We start from the raw sequence: 15,297 nt of genomic DNA, 5'->3' as shown, positions 1-15,297 counted from the left end.
GCCCCGCCCCGCCGCGGAACGCTCCGCCGCGCGCTACGTTCCCGGGCCGGGCTGCGGCACCGAGGCGCCGTTACCACGGCAACCGTCAACAACGGAGCGGCCGCGGTGTCACCCCTAAAGGCTTCCCCCGCCCGGGAGCCGCCGGCCGCACGTGCGGCGGATCCTGCCGGGAAAGCCGGAGGAGCCCGGCCCGGCCCCTCGAGCCCCGGCCCCGCTCCGAGGTCAGGCCGCTGTGAGGGGTGACGGCGGTGGGGGTGGGTCCGCGTGAGCACGGCCCCGCCGCAGAGGTGAAGCTCAAAAGCAGCCGGTGTCTTGGAAACGAGGTATAAAACTTCCAGTGGGAACACCTGATTTTCAAGTTAATTGTTGGGATTTTACCCAGGCCGAATAAGTCCATTAATGAAGAACAAGCTACTATTTTTGAATGCTTTGTCATAATTCTTACACGAGCTCGTGACAAAGTTTTAGGCTCCCTTTCCCTGTGGGCAGCCTGCAGGTCCTTGTGTGGCTGAGATCGCCAGAGCAGGACAAAACGCCCGGGTAACAGAGCTGATACAAGGAGAAATGAGCTGTATAGAACAGGGTTGCTCTGGCTATCAACACTGAAAGGAACCCCCCTTAGACATCATTAATCATCTTTTCCCCCATTACCTCATGAAAGAAGGTATTGAAGGTATCCCCTTCCTTCTTCTGCATCCAGGGTGATTCCTGCATCCGTGGTGCATTTTGCATCTGGAAGGGGAGAACCATGGCTGTGAATACATGGAAGTATCCCCTGGGGATTCCCCCACCATCTGAAAAGGACTGGCCAAAGGATGAGGAAGATTTCTTCCTGCTGGATCCTGATCGAGAGCGTGATGCATTGCCGCAGCCCTTCAGGATGATCAACAAACTGGTGATGCAGGTTTTTGAGAGTGCTATGGAAATCATTGAAAGAAGGGAGACGCTCCGAGAAGCACAAAAACTAAAGGTCCAGCCCAAGAAATGCTTCCCTACAGCTGAATTCCAGGTACAGAGCCTCTCACAGCAGAGATAGCATTAACCACCACAGCAGATTTTGTCACTCTTCTGTTCATGACCTTCCTCAGAATCCACCACCGTCTCACTGGCTTGCTTTAAAAGCCTGCAGCTTCTAAGCTTGTCTGACAGGTTCTGCTTCCCACTCAACTATCACACCTCTCTGGAAAGAGAGAAGCAGGTATTAAACACTAAATTCACCTTGTGCTTCCCAGGCTGGCTCCACTCTTGTTTGCTGAGGAGAAGGTAATTAGTCGGTAGCACCCAAGTGGGCAAGCTCAGCTCTGTGTTATGGTGAACACTCCAGCACCGTGAGCAGAATGACAGTACTGCCTTCCCCATGATTATGTGGGGGTGTCCAGGAGGATACACTGGTGTCTGCTGGTGTTCTGTGATTGCCTGGGGGAGTTCAGCATCCCATCACATCTCTGCTCTAGAATGGAAGGGCTGAGTGTTCCTGAGTTCTTGGCCTTTAAAGCCCCTTCTGTTTGTGGGAAGGGGAAAGGTGGGAGAAAACTTCCTCTTTCCTAACACAGGCCAATCTCTGTGACAGAGATGAGAGACCCTCCCCTGCTTTTCTGGGGAAAGAATGTATCCAAGTGTTTCCCTTGTAGAAGAAATCAGCATTTTCTGGTGAAAAGGCCAGGAATATATCATTAGTATGGCTGAGGTATCCTCCACTGAGAAGGCAGTCGGGTACAGTCACCTTTTCTGTTTCTTGGTAGGTAACTGAAAGAGCCAATTGCCTTGCAGTGTCTGGAAAATACGTCTTTGTTGGTCTGTCCAAGGGTCTGGCTGCCTTCAACACGTGTGACTTCAAGGATGTCTGTGCTTGGGATGCAGCCAAGACAGAGATCTGTGCCATCCATGCCTTGGATTTGGGGAACGAGTGCCATGTCCTGCTTGCTGTGGATGAAATGGGTTAGTGTGATGTGGATTTCCTTGCCCTGGCTGGGGATAACTGTGCTCTGGAGCTGAATTGACAACTGCACTACAGAAGAGTGCTGGATCAGGGGGAACATTAGGGTGGCTGACAGGTTTCCTAGAAAGCCCTTTAAAGAGGGCATTAGATAGCTAACAGATTGTAGAGTGACAGGGTGATTAGCAGAAGGTGTGGGTTTGGTGGCCTCTCTGGAGCAGCAGAGGCAGGTGCAGAGCTGGGGATCAAGCACAGTAAAATTTAGGAACATCTTGGGCTGGATGGAAAGAACTAAAAGGCTCGGTATGACCCCCTGCCTGTGACCTGTTCCTGCACCTGTAATAGTTTGTTGGTTCATCTGAAACTCATCAGTTCTGGTGGAGACACTTTTCAGACTGGCTTATCCATCTCTGTACACAATCAAATCTTTACTGGTGCTGGCATAAGGAAGCCAGCAAAGGTTTAGTGCTGGAAACAGTGAGATATTATTCCTTGGGCCCAGGAAATAATGTAGCCCTGTTCACTCTCCTGCACATGTAACATCCATCTCCCAAGAGTGTGGCTAACATTCATTCACTTTTCTCTCCCTCCTCCTGATACTTCTGTATTTCTATTTCAGGGCTTGTCTGGCTCTTCTGCTTTCACAAGCAAAGCTTCCTGCTCGTTAAAATCCTGAATGAAGTGGTAAGTACTGAGCTAATTCCGTAGACTCTGGGCACAGGCTGGGAAGTAATCAATCATGAGGAGTACTAATTGCCCTCAGAAATTTATTCATAGGCAGCAGCACTCCAAGACTGCTGCCCAATATTTATTCTTGTTCTTCCAACAATCTGCCTGGCCTTCAGCCTGTGGAGAACCGTGTAAGGCCATGGAGCTCTCTGAATCAGTGATCTTGCTTTGATGCCAGCCTGTTTTTCCTTGGCAGGAGGATATCAGCCAGAGAAGCACTTGTGTGGAGGAGGTGCTGTCCCGAGGAGGTGATTATGCAGGAATCCTGCTGCAAGGCAAGTGCAGGAACGTGCTGGGTTTGGAGACTCTTGTGGTCTAACGGAGGGGCAGCAGCAATGTTTTTAAAATGCTTCAAGTGGTGTGGGTACCCAGGGATTGTATTATAACTCTCCCAGTTCCTCCTCCAGCTTAGAGAGCTGCCCGTGCCCCTCCGTGTCCCCTCCTTGGTGTGGATCAGACTGATCCCAAAAGTAAGCTGTCTGGAGCTGCTCAGTGCAGTCCCCAGCTCCCAGGAGACTCAGTGAAAGCAGGTTTCCCTCCCTCCAGAAGTACCAGACTCAGTTCTTCCTCTGGCTTGCTATGGCTCACTTTTACACTGGAAAGATGTAGACCTGAAGATTTTTCTCTGCAAACATAGGCCAGAGAGCATAGAGAACCTCTAAAAACACTACAAGAAACTCCTTGCTACAACATTCTTCTGTTTCATGGCAGCTGAATCCATGGCAGGCAGGATTTCTGGCCCCATCTTTGGTGGAATCTGCCTGGACACATGTAGCATCCACAGAGAACTAATGTGAGACCATGTCTCCATTTCTACTTTCTACTCTACTACTCAGAGGCTACAAGTCAGATTCTTGACTGAGTAGCTTCATGGAGTTTCTTTGGTGGATGTGGGACCTTGAGGATTTGAGCTGAGCTATCAGTCTCAGTCAAACATGTCAAGCATTAAGTGGGAGAAGAGGTGAGCTGCATGGAGTTCACAGCGACTTTACATTTCAAAAAACGCACAAATCTTTTTATAAGAATATAAGATAACAGAGGCTGCTTGCCTGAAAGACCTTTTCTCCTCATTTCCAATTGCTTAACATGCTTTCCCAATGCAGACAGCACAAAAGCTTGGCTGGAGATCTACCAATTGCCTAAAGATTCCTGGCTGAGAGAGATGGAAAAAAACTCAGGAGCTGCAAAAGGGCTGGCTTGCAGTGAGAGGAGGTCAAGCTGCTTATCTGAGGTACAAAACAGTTCCATCTCCCTCTGTGCTATTTTCTCTTACACCTTTTTGCCCACAGGTCTTCCCCCAAGCCTTGCTGCTGCAGACAGTGACAGCAAGACACAGCCTGAACACTCCTATTGGCCCAAGGGGATGGTGTGTGTGTGTCTCTGCAGCCACCCATCCCATGTTTCATAAGGCCTCTGCTACTGGGACATGTTTACTCTCCCAAGACAGGCTTTCCAAAGAGATTTCCCTGGTCCCAGGGTTAGTGTTCCTGCTGCCCCTCCCTGAAACTGGCAGCTCATTTCTGAGCAGTGTTGCTCCATCTGAGGGGGCCCTGTGTAAGGGTATTCCCACAGGGCTTCTCCCTTATGTTACTGGGGGAAGGTGAAGAGGAGTGGGGATCAGGCAGGATGCCTCTGTTTGGGAGTCTGGCCCTGAAGCAGGGTTTGTGTTTTAGATTACATGCAAGAGGAGCCTGAGCAGGGCAGAGCCTCTGCCTGTGTGCACTAACCACTGTTACCTCAGGCTCTTTGCCAGAAAACTCAGGATCTGCATGGAGATGGTTCTGCAGAGATGGTCACTGGCCTCAGTGACCATCCCTGAGCTGTCACAGGGAATTTTAAGTGCTGAGTCAGTGCTTAACCCTCCCCTTTCTCACTTTCACCCTGCTGGATTTCACCTCTCAGCACACAGACACCTCCTGCCCAGCACTTTGAAGTAACCCCCTGGGATAGTTGCCTCCTCACTCTTTCCTCTTCCTTCAGCAAAGACTTGCCTGGACATTTAAGAGGGAGCTGCTTCTCAGCCTTGTCTTTTGGGCAAACACCCCACTTAACTTAGCCAAGCCAAAACCAAACACTCAGGCATTCCCTCTTTGCTGATTCCATGTGAACTATCCAAGTTCCTGCCCCTTCCTTCTCAGACATGTCTGATTATTAAGCCAAACCTTTTTTGTTTAGCCCAATGTCAATGTGTGTGGGGTGGTGATGGTGGTGGGCACACACTGGTGTTGGCCCCCTGTTACAATTTTCTATTCCCAGCCAAGCATGTATGTGACCTCCTCCAGTCCTGGGCTCTGTGAAGTAAAATCTGGTTCTTGCTTTCAGCAGACACTCTTCAACCTTTAGTCCTGCTTCTTTTTTTTTTTCTTTCCTTTTCTTTTTTTCCCCTTTATTTTCTGAACATTGCTCTGACTCACACAGGCCTGTGCTGCAATAGGAATGATTCAGAGATGGCACAAAGACAGGAGTCTGGGCAAGACATCCTCAGTGATGTAGCTGAAAAAGTAGTGATCTCCCTGAAGCTTCTGTGTTTTATCCTGAAGAATGAGCCTAAACCCTGTATCTCCCAGATGGTGCCAGCCAACCTTTGCATACACAAAGGAGTTTTTCCTAAATTCTTAGGAAGCATTTGATTCCTATGGACAGGTGAAACTCATCAGTGTAGCACACAACACAGTTCTCAGGTGGGCACTTTTCTATTGCAGGAGCTTCCTGTGTCTGCAATCCAAGCTGATGTAGAGCTGGATCTCCCAGTGCTGCTGCTGACAGTGAGGCCACCCAAACCCATTACAGGTCAGGACTGATTCTGTATGTGCAGCCTGCAGCCCGTTTCAGGTGGCAAAGGAATCATGGCCCCTATAAATACAGAACAGGTCAGAAAGTTTCAGTAACGTGCTCCCTGGTCCTTTCCTGACCTGTCTTTCTAACTACATGTAATCCTGCAGTGGGAGTTGCTTCCTACCAGACTATCTCACATGTCACCTTTGCCAGCACAAAATACTTCAGGGTATCTCAGAGTGGGTGTCATTACACCCTTGGCTTCAGTGTCATTGGAGAGGGAGGAGGCTGCTTCCTAGATCCTAGCAGCACCCCTAGTTCATCACTGAGTCCTGGATTTATAGAAAAATGCCAAGGATGGGGAGGGGACAGACTTTATGCTGGGAAAAGGCCACAGAAAGGCAAGGTGAGCAGGATCCTCAGAAGTCTTCCCCTAATCCCTGCCTTCAAATACTGGAAAATGGACTAGAGATGTGGAAAGTCCCACCGAAGATAAAGTGTGTCCTGTGTGCTTCAAGACAATGCCAGCCCCAAATACCTTCGTGGTGTCTGCTTCTCCAGGGCTGTGCCTTTTCCCTCTGTGTTCCCAATCCAGGCACTAGTTTTAAAGACCCTTTGGATGCCTTGAAGGAAGTGGATGATGACAGCATGCTTGGCTTGGGGTACAACCACCTAATCAAGGATTCCCAGTGGGAGCTGCATGAAGCAATCTTCTGTAGCATTTACCGGGAGTATCTGGAGGGTCAGGGTGTGACCAAGGAGGAGATCCCCAGGTGAGTGGGACACCAACCAGGATTTCAGTCCATGAGTCATCCACACAGGGCACTGGGCACTCATAAATGGAAACCCCTGTCCTAGCTTTGCTTCCTTCATCCCAAGGCTTCAGGGCAGGGGGCTGGAGCCATGCCAGGGCTTGTCACAGTGCTGCCTACTTATCAAAGCCTTTCTTTTACATATATTTCTTCCTTTTTCCAGACATGCTACCTTTCATTTCCTCCTGCCTAGCCGGATCCTGATGGGACCAGAAATGGAAGTACAGCCAGGTAATCCAAATGGACAAAAAGCTGTTAATCTGTGAAGCATGGTCGTTGCATGATACTGAGCTCCAGTGAGAGCTCAGTGGGTCTGGCTTGCATCCACTCTGTAAATTCCATCTCCAAGGACATAAGCCTTGGTAAAACGGTCAGCTCTGAGACTTTTAAGTCAGTTATCAGCATGGGGTAAAAATCTCCGTAGTTTAAAAAACCCCCACTACCTCCCCCCTGAAAAAGCACCAAGCAAGCCCCCCCCAAAAAATGAAAAAGAAGGCATATAGTCAAGGTAAAAATGACAGAGGAGAGGTTATTCTGGTTTAGTTTCTGTGGGAGCAGAGCTTCTATCAGGGGGACTATGAAAGCTCTAATGAGAGCTTTCTAATGGTGTTTTGGTGTCCTGGATTGTTCCTTTCTTTATCCCCAGTCTTCTTCTCTTTTTGTCATCCCCTTCTCTGTACCAGATATTCCAGTTGGCATCGGTGTGCATTGGGATGGAAACCACAATTTCTGCTTGTACTTACTTAACCATTCTCTCAAGGGGAAAGCAGGTAAAAATGTTTTGCTTTTTCTAGCAGAGCACTCTGTGGGGAGTGGGAGTGTTCTGTGGCCAATGGCTGTCATTCTGCCAGGTCTTCATGATTCAGGGGAATGAGGAATTGGGAAGAGAGCTGACTCATATCTTGTGGGTTAGGCTGGCATTTGGATTGTGGGGCTCAGTGTTGCACAGGCTGGCAGTGTTTTTAGTGAAGCCACTCCGGCAGAAGGCTGCAGAATGGGGAAAATGGATGTTAGTAGCATGTGAGGGAATGTTCTACACCTTCTCACACCTTCTCACAGTTGTCTCTCTTCATGCCATTCTGTTTAGATTCTGATCTGATGCCTGATGTTGTGTGGCCATGTGCAGCTCCAATTGCATGCTCAGCTATCAGTTCCTGCTCCAGGTACCTGGCACTGGCAGGTGAAGATGCAACAATAACTATCTGGGATAAACACCTAGGTGAGCTTGCCCTTTGGGACTGTATATTGGGATCACTGTGGATAAATTAGGTCTTTGCCTAGGAGTTTGAGGCTCAGACTTAGTGTAAATTAGGGGCTGGTAGTGAGTCTACAAGCAAATCTGAAAGTAGTTTGTATTCAGTTGTCCACTGGATGCTTGGCCAGAAGTTTCCAGCACAGAATGACTGCCCTGGCCCTTTCAGAACCATCCCCATCCAGGGCAAGGCAGGGCCTGGAACTGCTGCAGCAAGGACTGGTCACAGTCTTTCCTCGAGGCTGTGAGACAGTGATGGTCACTGCTTTGCCACTGCACTCTCAGGTCATCTTTGAGAGTGTTGTGTCATCACAGTTCAGGCTGCCATCAGTGCTGGTGTCATCCTGCCATGATGCAGGGACTCTCCTGGCAGAAGAATCTTCTTCTGCCATCTGCTTGTTCTCCCTCTGAGCGGGCCACACTCCAAACTAAGCTTTGCTTGGATAAATTACCAGTTCCTTTTTTCTTCCTTCCTCAGGATACCCACTGTCTGTGACTGCCATTCTAGAGGAACGTTTCATCCGTAGTATCCACTTTCTGTGTGGTTCTGCAGCTGCCAGTGATGAAACACCTGGTACAGATCCTGTCTGTCCTGGTGCAGATCCTGTCTGTCCCATCATACAGCTTCTAGTGCTGTGTACAGACAGCTCTTTCTATTTGGTGAAAGCACCCAGGGCTGGGAAGTCCAGCATCACACTCCTGGCAGACAGGTGAGGTAGACTCTCACAGACCTCACTTCAGCCATGGTTATAGTGGTCAGGTCTAACAGGGAGCCCCAGATTTCTGTGGAGTAGAGAGCTTCCTACTGCTCTTACCCAGATGGCTCTGCCATGCTGCTGTCAGCAGCAAGTGTGGTTTTGTTAGTGCTAAAATCCAGTGGTTTGCCAGAATTAAGGGTGTTTCCGGGTTCTTCTGTGCACCAGCACACAAATACTTCCAGCACAGCTCCAGGGCTCATGTTGAACTATTTGTATCTGTGCCAGGTACCCAGGGGAATTTTTTCTTCTCTCTTCTGCCCGTAACAGAGTAACTTTCCCCTAGAAGTCAGAATAAACATTTCTTGCCATCTTACTATCATTTTTTGGGTTCACTTATCCCCTTGGTTTGAGGAGAAGGAAAGCTATTGCTCTGAAGACTCTGGATTCATGCCTCCATGGCATTTGTATCGCCAATGTAGTTCCTAGGCAGGTTTGCACAGGGATGGGCCTTGGAGGTTCCTGCCCAGGAGGAGCCAGGCTTTGTCTCTAGAGGGAAGGGGCTTTGTTGGGACTTTAGGTCACCCAGCATGCTTCAAACTGCCACTGTCATTATCACAGCCTCTCAGTACGTGCCAGGTACATGCAATAGCAGCATAAAGCTGTGTCTCTTTTACAGGCCTGAAAATCCAAATCTTACTATCAGTGCAGTGGTGCCTGTCCTGGCCTTCCCCAGTGCAGTGAGTATTACTGCCAGCTCTCTTAACACCTGGGTGGGAACACAAGTCCAGCTGTGCTGGGATCTTGTTTCCAGCAAGGATGATAACTGGGTGCCTAGAAGATAAAGACAAGGGCAATTAGATACAGTTCTTCCTTCACATCCTTTCCCAGCCTCCAAATATTTTTAGCATGAAGACTTCCTGCACCAGTTACAGGTCTGTGTGTAGCTGGTAATGCTCAAGGGAATTATCTTCCATGATGTTACTCAGTATCCCCTTGCACCCATGTCCTCTAACTGGCCACTGAGGTGCACATGGACAGGTCCAACTGGGAGGTGAAAGGGTTCAGCCATGAAGTTTCAGGCATCAGGGTCAAATATGAGAGGGCATCCTGGGGAGGAACACAAGTCCAGCCAGACCTTTCAAGCGGCCTCAGAAAGTTTTCAGGCATGAGAAGGAAAGGACACTCACCATAGCAGCCATGCAGAAGGCTGGATCTGGCTCATTTCTAATGTATTCTGTTGCCCTTTTCCAATCCCAACCTTCAGCATTTTCAGTCCAGGTTCCCTGCTAGGCCTGTTCTTGATCTGCTGTGGCCCTATGACTGTGGGGCAGGCAAAGAAAACAACATCATAGTTGGGGATATGAAGTCCTGAATGTCATCCCATGAACTTTACAGAAAATGTTTCTCACTTCTTTTACACCTACGGGTCAATTTTGCTGCTTCAGGTCCTGATCTTCTCCTGGGATGGCACAGTGTCCCTGATGAACACTGACACATCACAGACTGTTTACTGCTTCTGCACTCCACCTTCTCATGCTGTAGCACCCCCCTGGCAGCCAGTGTTCACAGTGGACAGTATGAACTGCTGCCTGCTGCTTCGAGGTGGGTGATACCTTGGGGTGCTCACAGATACACCATCACTGGGTGCATTCAGCTGTGCACTGATCCTTGGTAGTTCTTGTTGGATGACTCCTGATGCAGTAGCTCACTCTTCTTGTTTCTGTCTAGGAGATGAGCAGCAGCAGGAAGATGAATTGGCCCAGAGCAAAGCCACTCAGAGCACCATCTTCCTTTTTGACTTCAATTCCTACCCACTGAAGGAGGCTTTCCCAAAGAAACCAGATTTGTCTCTCAAATCCTTGCAGGAGCTGAAGTGGATTGAGAGATGTAATATTTTCTTACGTGATAGGTTTCGCTTTCTGCCTGAGAGGTAAGTGCACCTGCATTATTGTAAGCTGTGGTGTTGCTGAGTTCATGCAAGGTCTCACCCTGGAGCTTCTGGGTTGTTCTGAGTGCTGTGACAGATTTGTGTCTGAATAAGGGTGGTGTACAGGCAGCTGGATTCCTGACAGCCACCCAGAACCCTTCCTCCTCTCCCTTCTGTCCTTCCTAGACAGCTTCATCTGTAAGTCAGGATGCCTGGAGCAGGCTTGTCCTTCCAGGTAGAGAGGGCTTGCAAGTTCTAATGTGTTTTTGTGCAAAAGTTTGTGCAAGTTTGTCAAAGGAACATGATCCTCACGTGTTTGCATACTCCTTTTGATCCCACAGCCAGGCAGAGCTGGGATCTCTTTGTACCTCTCTCTCCCGCTGCATTCCCGGGTTCGTGTGGTGTTTAAATAGGTTTGTGTTGGAGATTCCTCGGTTCGAGAAGGTCCCTGGCAGCCTCGGGGATGATGCATGGCGTCGATGCCGTCGTTAGATGGCGCTGTGACACCTCTTTTTGGGGTCCTTTGCCTTGAATTCTATTGGGAACCCGGCGCTAGATCCATGTCAGTATCTTGCATCTTCTTTTCACTATGCCTTAATTCTCCAAATTGAAACGGGACAGGTGGGTGCAGGTGTGACCTTATAGCACATACTACCTGGTAGCCTTCCCTAATTCCTTGTCTCCAGGGTGAATCCTGTGGAGTTGTCTGGTTAGTTAAGTGCAGAAAAGTGCCATCCTGGAGAGGAGAGGAGACCCTTATCTGCCTTATACCAGAAAACCGGGCAGACATCACCTCCAGGGATATCTTGCTCCCTGGGAACTGAGAGCTGAAGCCAGAGCAGTGCAAATACAACTGCAGTGCGACCTGTGTCTACAGACATCTACAGACAACAGAAATTCAGAAGTCCTTGCTGTCAGGAACAGTAAACTTGAGTGATGATTGGCATGAGGGGATCACTGAGGTTTTTCAGACACAAGAAATAGAACTGCTTAATTGGTAGTGAGCCCCAGGGGCCCTTGGGGGAGTTGTCTGAGCACTGGGGGAATGTCAGGGACTGTTTTTGTTTTAACCACCCTTGTTTCCCCTTTTTAGGCAGCAGGTACTGCTGGAAATGGAGGAGCAGGAATACTGGGATTGTCTGCAGGCACAAGCAGCTGCCATGGACAATGAGAGAGAGAAAGTGAAGGGAGAGAAGAAGCAGTAGCCAGCCTTGCATCCTGAGGGCCAGGCTCATGATCCAGCACTGACATTTTGATAGACACTCTATTCCAATCATCTCTCTCCCAGCGACCTGGAGCATCAGAGCAATCTGGTATGTTACAATAATACAGAGGACCTTAATAAAGTCTTTTCTCCATTAAAAGTCTCTTGCTCTTCACAGGACTGGCATTTCTTCAGACTCTGATTTTCTGTCCTTGTGTTGCTGGAGCTCACCAGTGGGTCTCATTTTCAGCTCCTACCCCGATGGGCAGCCACCAGCATCCTTGTGTTTAACCAGAGACCTGGTCCTTTCAAAGGAGGCAGCAAATTGGCTGTGGAGGTGTCATCCCCCAAAGCATAGCAGTGCTAAGCAGCAGTGACACTGCAGAGTGTGACAGGCCTGACACAGGATGTTCTGCAGTTGTTTCTTTTGGCTTCAAAGCAGGAAGTTTTGGGATAAGACCACTTAGGATTACAGCCTGGAAACCCTATGAGAAAGCTTCAGTATTTTTACAACTGATCATGCTTCCAGGATGAGTGCCTAACCCACAAAGAATCTGACAAATCTCCCAGGAACTACTCCAATCTGTGTGCATGGGAGAGGGTTTTTTTCCTGCAGCTCTCTCTCTAGTGCCTCCCCCAAAGTACAGGAGCTCATCAATGCAAGGTGCCAGGGGTTTGGCACAGACCGAGCTGTGTAGACGTTCCTATGCCAAGGTCCCATTTCAGTTTTTTACAGCAAGTTGTCTTGTTTTGGGCCAAATTTTGATGAGAGCTTTCAGCTAATCCCCTGGAAATAAAGTCAGCCACTCTGTTGGGGAGGCAGGAAAAAGGAGAAGCATTTCATTTGTTTCACAGTCTCACGTGCCTGTCTTTGCTCTGGAGAAGGACAAGATATTTGAATTGAACCTTCCTATTTGCTACCTTTGTGAAGGCTCTGAGGGCTGTAGTAAAAGCTTTTGTGCTGTCATTTTCCATCTGCCACAGATCACAGCTTCACAGCTCATCTGATTGTTACGGATATTGGGACTGGGCTGTGTGAGCTCTTGCCATCTGCCTCAGTGCGAAGTCAGGTGGGTAAGCCCAAAAACCACCCTCAATTCCTGTTTAAACCAAGCCACCTGGGTCAGCACTGAAGTGAACAAGGAGCAATCCCTGATCCTTCCTTCTGTTCTTGCTGTGGTGGCCCTACAGCTCAATTATTTTGTTTCTATGGTACTTTCAGGAACAATAGACCTTCTGCCATAGCCAGGCATAGGGGATGACTCAGGGCAGGAATTCCTATTCCTACATTGCTTCCCATGCTGCAGAAAGCCAGAACAACTGATATGTGGCCCCTTGAACAGCACTGGGTCTAGTTCTTGCTATTTGTGCAAATATAAAGGGCCTGGGGATCTGTGCCATTAATCCTAGCCCATCTGCTTTCCATTCAGAAGAGGAGCAGGACTTTCCTGGCATCAGAAGAGGCAGGACAGGATCTGCTGAAGGGTTAGATGTACTGTGCATCCACCAGTTTCTGTGCATTCCTCTCAAGATGTACTTGTTTGTTTGCAGTTCGAATTTGCTCTAAGATTCTAATCATGTGCTTGGCCAAGATAACCAGGAGCTGGCAGGCTCCACAGAGAAAGGAAAACAACAAGCAGCTGCAGGAGGCTGATGAAGAGCCTTTGTTTTAACTCATGATTTCAGTGGGGGACCATTTGTTTCCTGCTTCTTCGAGGGATACAGAAAAATTGGCATGATCAGTGTGTTGACATGTGTGTTGGTGATGGAGCTCTGTGCTGAGCTCCACAGCATGTTCTGGAGACAAACACAGGCACCTGACTGCTTATTCAGAGACAATGCCCTTGGCAGCTACGCTTTCATTCCCGGTCACTCTACAGCCCTGGACAGCTGTGGGTCTGTTCCAATTTCAGCTCTTCTGCTGCTGGAAACTACTGAAAGGCCTTGAGTGTTATCGTATATACATATATATATATATATATCTCACCATCAAAAGATGAAACTGTGAGTTCTGGCTGGGCCAGCTCCTAGCTCAGTGCCAAGTTCAGTGAACTCAAGGTGCTGCCAGGGTATAATAGGAGCAATTTGGCTCTGTATTTTAAAAAAAAGTAAAAGAAAGGTAAAAAGATCAGTTGATGGATAGAGAAGGCTGTGAGGGAGGAAGAGGGGCTCAGAGCCACAGAGAGGCGCTCGAGCAGCATCATTCGAGCAGAGCGAGGTTCCTGCCCAGCCGGGTGGAGATGGTTTCTCTGCGCGAGAAGGGAGACGAGGCTGTCGTTTAATCTCGCTAAATTATCTGCTGTTCTCTGCAAGAAGCCAAATGTCATCTTACTTCTTTGCATACTTGCTTTTTCTGTGAAGGCAGAGGAAATCAGAGGCTGATCTGATCTGATTCCCCCACTCCCGGGGCCAGCAAAAGTTTGGGCTGTTTGGGTAAGCCACTTCTGTGTCTATTGGAAGGAGTGTGGTCCTCGGAAGAGCTGAAGTGCTGTGTGCTCCAGGATCTGCACTCCTTGTTGCCTGTGTTGCCAATTTTAATGCAAAAATCCACGTATCCTGTAGTGTCTAACCACATAAACCTGAAGCCATCCTGAGGAGGAAGCTGCAAAGACCTCTGTGTCCTACCTGGGGGAAATAATGTCCCTGCAAGACACTGTGGGACATGCAGTGGTGCCTGGGGCAGGACAGTCCCAGCAAGCTCTTTCTCAGTTTGCTCTGAAGTAGCAAGGGAAGGTCAAGCTGCCTCCCTTGCTCTATGAATTTGTGTCTAGCTATAGGTAGACCATGTACTGCATCCCATTCCTAATTTCTGAAATAGCTCTCCTTGTCCAAACTAGTGTCGCCTCATTACCTCTAATGCCAGTTCCCTGTACCAGGGTGCAGTTTCTCATCTTCCTCTGAGTCCAGGCTATCGCTGTTGGATTGTGCTGTTCAGCCAAGCCATGCAGATCAACTCTTTTAATCTTCCCTAATGCATTGTGCCAGACATCTCAGTCTGGTTTAATTTGGGGCTTCTGCAAACCCTTCCAGTTTGTCCCTGTTTCTGTTCCAGTATGATGGTGACCAGTGTTTCTGGTACTGCTCTGTCTAGGGCCTGGTACAATGTTTGTGTGTGGTCTCACATGGGGAGCCAGGTTCTTCTGGCCTTGATACCAGATTTTGCAAGAGCAGGACAATTGGCTGGGATGAGAAAAGAGCCATGTTTTTGAGGCCAAGATACAGGATGAAGTTGGCTGAGCTTAGCTGAGGGTGCTCGAGAGGTAAGAGATCTGCACGATGAGGAGGGGGATGCTGCGTTTTGGCTCCTGCCCCATTGGATTTACAGGCACTCCATGCAGCTGAAGACAAACAATGCTTGTGCTCTGAGGAGCTCACACCCTACACAAGCCAAGTGCTGGGCCTGGGGTGTAGAGGAGCAGACTCGTCGTGCTGTAGGGAGGGATTTGTCCTCGCAGGAGCCAAGCCTTCACGTGGCACACCTCTGTGCGGTGCCATGTGTTGGCTCGGCCCCAGGAAGGTCCACGGTTTAAGAGAAGGGGAAGGGGAATGACTCATGTCACTGCAGGGCTGCAGATCAGACAGGAGGGAAATGTACAGTGTCTGAGTAGTGAATTGGCTGTGCTGCCAAGTTTGAAACACTTCCACTGCCTCAAGCTCGTCAGACTGAACAGTTCGTTTTATTAGAAGCTTCAGGTCAGCCCACTCGGGCAAACAGCAGCTCTTCTTCATGTGAAGGGCTGGATTGTTGGAGGGAGAAGGAATAAATTTGTGTTGTGAGAGAGTGTTCACAGGAAAAGGAGATCTGTAGGGGCAAAACAGCAAGGCCTGCACTCAGCAATGAGGAAGATACACTAATCAGGCAAGGAAGACGAACCTGCTAGGTTGCAATCCTGACCTAACAACCAATTATAGGATAATACAGCACAGAAATACAGGGTAAACACTAAGTGGAGGATGCTTCCGA

The 15,297-nt window shown here is 48.9% G+C and overlaps 1 protein-coding gene across 1 annotated transcript; it reads left to right on the top strand.

The window, feature by feature from the left end:
• Positions 1-264: 264 nt before the first annotated feature.
• Positions 265-11,455, top strand: WDR93 (WD repeat domain 93). The gene is made up of 16 exons (XM_069025880.1): positions 265-323; positions 701-1,009; positions 1,743-1,938; positions 2,556-2,620; positions 2,862-2,944; positions 3,773-3,896; positions 5,368-5,455; positions 6,036-6,213; positions 6,416-6,483; positions 6,936-7,022; positions 7,340-7,471; positions 7,983-8,214; positions 8,879-8,939; positions 9,648-9,804; positions 9,931-10,132; positions 11,223-11,455. Exons 2-16 carry the CDS (start codon positions 749-751, stop codon positions 11,332-11,334), a joined length of 2,046 nt encoding a protein of 681 aa, XP_068881981.1. The 5' UTR covers positions 265-323; positions 701-748; the 3' UTR covers positions 11,335-11,455.
• The last annotated feature ends 3,842 nt before the right edge of the window (positions 11,456-15,297 follow it).

Source organism: Aphelocoma coerulescens, chromosome 10, assembly GCF_041296385.1.
Source record: "Aphelocoma coerulescens isolate FSJ_1873_10779 chromosome 10, UR_Acoe_1.0, whole genome shotgun sequence".
NCBI classification, from domain to species: Eukaryota; Metazoa; Chordata; class Aves; order Passeriformes; family Corvidae; genus Aphelocoma; species Aphelocoma coerulescens.
Note: the sequence above shows the minus strand (reverse complement) of the source record. Positions and strands in the feature narration are given on the sequence as shown.